Source organism: Neospora caninum, chromosome IV (assembly GCF_000208865.1).
Source record: "Neospora caninum Liverpool complete genome, chromosome IV".
In the NCBI taxonomy this organism is placed as follows: Eukaryota; Apicomplexa; class Conoidasida; order Eucoccidiorida; family Sarcocystidae; genus Neospora; species Neospora caninum.
In genome coordinates, this window is record NC_018389.1 from 1,992,453 (window position 1) to 1,999,353 (window position 6,901).

Consider the following 6,901-nt stretch of genomic DNA (forward strand, 5'->3'; position numbering starts at 1 on the left):
AACAGAAGCGGAACGCTCCAAAAGGGAGCCTGATGCCACTTTTCTGTGTCCGTCATCCTGTTCTTTTTTTCGTGAAACAATAAACGCACCTAAGCAATTGATGCAAAATTCGTTCCTTTCGCGAGAAACAGCCAGCACACAGCCGTTGAACGCTCTGCTCACATCCAGCTAGAGAACCACGTGAGGCAAATATTTAGACGGAGACCTCATGTTCACGCACTTGCACATCCGCGTGCATGTAAATTTATAATCTGTATTTACACAGAGAGATATAGGTAAACGTACCTACATGCTGTGGACTGAATGCCTTCAATTGGAAGCGTTGAAGTATGGGGGCTGCAACGGCCGGGCTGAATGAGAAGCACATCATTCTGGTGACTTTGAAAAGGGTGCAAACGCCCTAGGAAAGCCCTGTCTTCTAGGTCTCCTCTCTTCATCCTCTTGAGGCTGTCCTACACAGGCGATGTCGGAGAACTAAGCAAACTCGCGAACGCAAGTAGTTTTGTCCCCTGGATTATCTGTGCACGTATATATATACATATATATTTGGGGTTCTTGAAGCTAGATTTTCGGTGCATTAGGAGCATTGCCTGTTGATAAGCGTCCTCCCTGAATCCCGGTTGGTAAGATATAAGAATGTGGTCCTGGCAGATCCTCACGGAAAGGCCTGTTGATTTTCCAGTATATCTGCTTCCCTCTAAAACGTGGTCCCTGCGCCTCCGCGCCCCCCCCCCCCCCGTCCCGCCTAACGGAAACGGTTGAAGTTTACGGGGGTATGCGTTACGTATCGTGTCTGTATGTGTCAAGAAACGCGGGGTTTCGTGTGGAAGCAAGATCTGGAGAGAGGTGGTTTGTTTGCCTTCCTCCTGTCTGCCGACACATTTCCTGGCTCCGTTTTCTCCGTTTCCTGCTGCATGCGTCCCAGCAGTACAGGGGAGCTGGAGCTCGGAACTGGTGTCATTTTTGTAAGGATGTGTCTGTTGTGCTCTGAGATCCAAGACGGGTCGTTTGTCCCGTTTACGAAACGCATTGTTCCTTTCCTTTTTTCAGCTAGCTCTCAAACCCTCGACTTCTCGGTGTTTGTTGGTGCCTTCTGCTTCTCTTTTGCGTCGCCTTTGCTTCTGATCTCACCAAGAAGGATCCGACGGAGGTTCTGTTTCGGCCTTCCGTCACCGCCTGAGCTTGTACACAACTGCTACTGGTTTCTACAGCTAACGATTGCTGAGGCGTCCAGCTTTCCACCGAAGGAACGCCCACAGAGGAAGAGTCTGCGGTGCGAGCTCTCAGCGGCTCTCTCCCCTCGGGCTACTGTGGAAGGCAACGCGTGGAACTGCGTTCGTAGGATCTGTCGAAACGCGAAGGACTGGCCCAGTAGGCAGGTAAATATCGTAGCTGGACCTGTCACCGGCTCGCTTTGGGCACTGAACGCCACGCAGGCCTGAAAACTGAATCCGGTCCAGAGAATCGCACGCGCGTGCGCCGTTTCCAAAAAAAAGCAAAGGCAATGTGTACGCTCCTCAAAGAGCGTCTGCGGAAATTCGCGTTGGCCGGCGCGTCGCCCGAATTGCAGCCAGGGGGTACGTTTGCTCGCAACCGAGAAAGCTTCCCGGAAAGTCGTTTTTATTCCCTGCAGAATGTATGTGTTTTGTGCGGAAAATTCCCTCGTCAGTCGTCTAAAGTACCGGACGCACTCTCGAAGATGCCAGTTTGACAAGCAAGAAGAAAGACGACGCAAGACACACAGCTTACCTCTCCGCGCTCCCTCGCCACGCGGTGGTCGCGGGGCACAGTCCGGCGGCGGTCTGTCAGCGAGAAGAAGGCGGAAACTCGAATTTTTTCTCTCGATGTTGCTCTTCGGCAGCCACATCTTTTTTTTCGAGAAACTTGGAATTCTTCCTCTCCCTGCATACCTCTCAGTCTGATTCGTCGCTGGACGTGCAGCCTCAAAGTGGACTGTCTCTCGTGTCTTGCGAGCTCCGGTTTCTCTTCAGCTCAAACTGCATAGCAGCAAACTCTTTTGTCCAGTTTTCCTCGATCACGTCTTCGGGAAAAGGTTTTTTCTCGTCACTTCTCTTGGCTTTCTCGCCAACGCCCTATCCAGTGTGGCAACGCCTCTGGTTCTCGTACGAGTTCTCACACCAGCTTTCTCTCCGCTGAGTCTCGACGCAGAGTTTCTCGTGCGTCTCTCAGTTTCTCGTGAGCTGGCCCTTCCCCCCGCGTTTTTCTCGCGTAGGCAGGTTGCAGGTTCCGTCTTTCTTTCGCGTTCTTCAGTTGCGGCGCTACAAAGGCTCGGCGGGGGACTCGACGCCTTCTGTCTTTTTGTGAGGACGAAGGGACACACGGCTTCGCACTGCGACGCCAAGCGCCTCTTGGCTTTCTTTCCATTCTCTCCAGAGGAAGAGGGATTTCCACCACAGAGAGCACAGCAGTGGGCCGCCAAGCGACCCTCTTCTACGGCCAGCCGTTGGGGCACACAGAGAGACCGAAACAGAGCTCGAGTGTTTCGCGTTTCCCCCAGCGGCGCCACTCGCGCTCCAGTTGCATCCTCAGCTGTCTCTCCCGACGTGTGTATTCCGGACTCCGTTCTTGCTTCCGCATTTGGGGACGTGATCCTCCGTGTGCCGCGAAAAGCTTACAGCAGATCTCCACACCGCCGTTTAGAGAAACAGCTCCTGTCGTGTCACCAAAATCCACTATTTCTCTGCCTCCCACGGAACGTTCGTCGCGCTGGGGTGGGAAAAAAACGGGACTTTTTAGACCGCCTCTTTAAAAACGTCTTTTTAAAGAGCGAAAACATGGCGAACCATTTCGACTTTGGCGGACCCGTGTCCGGCTGCACAGGCAGCGTGAATTTTCTGGCGCAAGTCGACACGAGCGCTATCGACGAAATGGATCCGTCTCTGGGTAAGCGAAAATGTTCTCGCAACTGTCTCTCACTTTCGCATCTACGTCACTGCCTGTCGACTGCGCTGCGAGGCCTCTTCGCGCACTTCCACTTCTTCCGTGCTTCTGTCTCGTTCCTTCCCGGGTCTGTGGCTGGTGCGTCCCTCAGCAGAGAGCATGCACCCGTCTCCCCAATGGAAGGACGACCGGAGACGAATCTGGACGTTTCCCTTTCTCGCTGCTTCTCTCTTTGGCGCTTTTTGCCTCTTCCTCATGATGCCTGTCCGCCCCTCCCGTGATGACTCCTTCCCCGCTGCGCGTGTTGTCCCCTCGCGTTTTTTCTCTTCCTTCGCGCCTTCCATTTGCCGCCCCGCCGTTCTTGCTCGTTTCTCCACTTCTCTCCGTCTTTTCCCGGTTCTTCTGCGGTTGCTCCTCCAGCTGATGGCCACGTTTTGGTGTACTCGAGGGAAGTGCCCTTCGAAATTCGATTGCAAGAAACCGCCGCTGGTCTGCCTGGAGACGTGGGCCGTCTGGAGCCCATTCGCGTGAAAATCCTCATTCTCGTAAGGGAAACGCGGGTTTTCCGGCACTCTGCCTCCACTCGCTGAGAAGGAACTCGGCAGATGCGACGCTTTGGGGCTACTCCCCAAGAAACAGGCGACGCGTCCCTCGCGGGCCGAGAGTCTGCCTAGGGAAAATGCAACGCCACGTGCCTTTTTTTCGTTCGAAATGCCTTGATTTCGGGCATATGCCGCACCTTCGTTTCGACGTCTTACACATTTTCTCCACCATCTTCACTGCTCTCGTACCCTTCCCGTGAAAACGTCCGCGGCTTTTGCTTAACCGCGACCCGCTGCATTTTGTCTTCAGGGAGAGGAGACCAATCCTCAGCACGTTCGCGTGGAGCTGACGAGCGAAAACGACTTGTTCCTCAACTACACCCACGCGTGAGTTGTCGGCCCGCTGCCACAAGGGCGCAGTGTAGATCGACTGGTCGCTCCTGGCCAAAAATGCGTGTCACCCCGTTGCTTCCGCTTTTCCTCTACAGCACGTGTGTGGCCCAGATCTCCTGGGTCTGCGCCTGTCTTGTTCCAGCAGGAAGTGGGCAACTCAACGACTCTCGAGCGGTGTTTCGCATCGCGTGCGTGTCGTTGCATGCGGGAACTGGCAAAGACGAAACGGGAACGAACCGTGCACACCCCTGCATCGGGGGCTAAGAAAGGAAACGGCAGTTCCAGCCGTCGTCGACGCTTCAAAACGAAGCTCGTTTTGGCGCCGATCAGCACATGCATATATGCATATATATGCATATATATAGTTACAGAAAGACAGCTGCACACCTAGATAAGTGGATTTGCCTCAATAAAGAGAGGCGGCCCCGTTTGTCTCTAGGTTGCTGACTCGACAGAAACATTGGCTGTGAGCTGTTTCGTCAGTGTGGTGTCCTTTTTCGGTTTGTTTCCTCCAGACTCAATGAGGATCTCTTTCGGCAAATGCAAGAACGCCAGAAGCTGATGATTGAGTTTGCGGACTACCCAAGTGTTCTCATCAAAATGTTGAACTCTTGCATCAAAGAGCCCCACTGGTAACTGGCTAGGGAACTGGAGAGAGGGCGTATTTTGCATCGGTTTCTGTGTTGTCTCTGCTTCTTGCGCGGTTTCTCTGTCTGTTCGGCGCTCCGCTTCTCCGATTTGAAACGAGTGTTTCGCCTGGGCGGCCTCTCTCTTTGCGCAGCTTCCTCGCGGTTCTCGTCATGCAGACGACTGGCAAGGCACGGGTGGATTTCATCCAGGTGCGCACAGACGGGAAGAAAGGAAAACGGGGCGCGCGAGCGCAGAGAGACCAACAGAGCAACCTCCGACGAACACAATCTGAGCAACCTGCGAACGCGCCCGTCCCGCTGTGGGGACAGGCTCAGCGCTGGGAGAAAAAGAGCGAGAGTGGGGACGGAGGACAGCGGCTCAGAAATACAGAGTGGTGGTGTGGTTTGGTGGAAAGGAGAGAGAGAAAAAAAGATGAAAGAACAGAGATGAACACTTCCCCTGTTCTCTCCGATGCACAGGCGTAAATGTGTACCTCTACCGATACATGATCATTCCTCTATATCTTTGTTTCGTTCACGGCTCGGTGCGAGCGTTCGGCTTTCTGTTCGTATTCTTGGGTCTGACTGTGTGTTTTGTGGCCACGTAGAGCATGGAGTACAAGTTCATCGAGTTGTTGTGCCTGGACTGCGTCCAGTCGACTGAAGAATTTACTCGCCGAGACATGACCTTCCGATACAATGCGCTCAAGAGCAAGCTCGCGCTGCTGCAGGTGAATTGCATTTTCTGTTTCCGGGTTCCCGTTCACTCTTGTTCTTCCTGTTCCCTGCATCGAAGTGGACATCCGGCGCAGATGGTGCACATGCGCTGTCTTCCGTGCCCTATTCGGGGCCTTACCTCTTGCGCCTTTACACTGCCTGGCTCCAAAAAAGAGAAACGAATTATCCTTGCGCGCGAGGGACCAATGCGGCGAGACTGAAGTCTAACCGTACAGCCACGTCATTGCATCATGGGGCACCGCCAACACGAGCGCCCAACCCGCTGGTCCCCTCTGCTCTTCCTCCTCTCTCTCTCTTTGTCTCTCTCTTTATCTCTGTCTCCTATCGCTTTAAGTGTGGACGCAAGGGCGCCTGCGTTCACTTTTTCGCGGGACTGCAACGCAGCTGCCACTGTGTATTCACATGGCCTCACCTATCCCTCTCACGGTACCTCGTCGATGGCAGAAATGGGGCAGTTCACGTGTACTGTCTTCCGTCTGATCCCCCTTCTCATCTCTGCCTGTCCGTTTCGTTTTTTCGTTTGTCTTTGTGAAAATTGTGCTCCAGGCGCGGCTCCACGACATTGGGTGCTTGCTCAAACTGAAGAGCCCTTCCCTCCTTCTCCATCTTCAAAAAGCGGCGCATCAGCAGGCCAACAGACGCCAACATGAAGTCACAGCGGCAGCCTCCGTCCCCGGAAAGGCGCGCGTTCCCGGAGCCGCGGACGGCGCCTCCGCTCGCTTCCTCTGATCGCCGCTGTGTATCTACACTATACAGATCTGTCCATTTCTAGCTATCCTGCTGTACCTATATTCTGTACGTATGCATGTTTCGATGTACGGTCGTGTATATATAGGCATGCATCCATGCGTTAATATATACAGGTAAGAATGCAGGCACGTTTGGAGGGATTTGGGCATGCAACCGTCTGAGGTTCACCGTGTAGAGGGACGCGATGGAAACAGATCGCCTCGCTTCGGGCTTTTCGCGGTCTCCTCTTGCTTCTGAAAGAGAAGTCTGGCTTTAGGAAATCATCAGGACGCCGCTGGGGTTGTCAGCGACGTGTGCGGTCAAGAAAAGGGGGATGGGCTGGGAAAGCGACACAGATGGTGCGGTGTCGCCCTCTTTGAACGGGGGGGGGGGGGGGGTTTGACGGCTGGGGCGATGTGCAGACCAGTCTTGGTTTTCTTCTCAAATCTTTGAATGAAAGTCAGCGTCAGAGACGCCTAGAATGGCCACACACCAAACCACGGAGCAAGCACAGTGTGCGAGCACAACAGCAAACACCGTAAAAAGGCGCTCCAGAGGGGGAAACCGTCACACATGCTCTTTGAAGGCGAAAGAAAAGAGTCCACGCAGGACGGCTCTGAGAGTATAGAGATGAGAGCTGCCTCGCTTCGTTCTTCGTATGTCGCTAACGAAAGCACACAAAAACCACCGTCGTTTATGACTGCACATCGTTGCTTTTTGAACGCAACCGGGGAAGCGACAGCGCGCACAAACCCTGCCAGTATCGCAACCCATCCCCCGTTCACGCAGATTGGAGGAGGGGCTCGACAGATGACACAAACTGGGCAAGATGCTTAGGTGATTCCGTGCGGTTTCAGGCCATCGTGGCCGTCGCGCTGGGTTTAACATTGATCTGTGACATACGACACAGATCTTTTTGGAGGCTTTAAGCAGAGATTCCCGGTGTCAAGAGAGAGAAGCACAACACAC

General features: G+C 53.9%; 1 protein-coding gene across 1 annotated transcript; it reads left to right on the top strand.

Annotated features, from left to right (window-relative positions):
* Nucleotides 1-2,795: 2,795 nt before the first annotated feature.
* NCLIV_011960 (conserved hypothetical protein) lies at nt 2,796-5,932 on the top strand (the record flags this gene model as incomplete). The annotated part of the gene is made up of 7 exons (XM_003880713.1): nt 2,796-2,904; nt 3,322-3,446; nt 3,754-3,830; nt 4,352-4,468; nt 4,618-4,675; nt 5,074-5,196; nt 5,750-5,932. The coding sequence occupies 7 exons, from the start codon at nt 2,796-2,798 to the stop codon at nt 5,930-5,932; spliced, it is 792 nt and encodes a 263-aa protein (XP_003880762.1).
* Between the last annotated feature and the right edge of the window lie 969 nt (nt 5,933-6,901).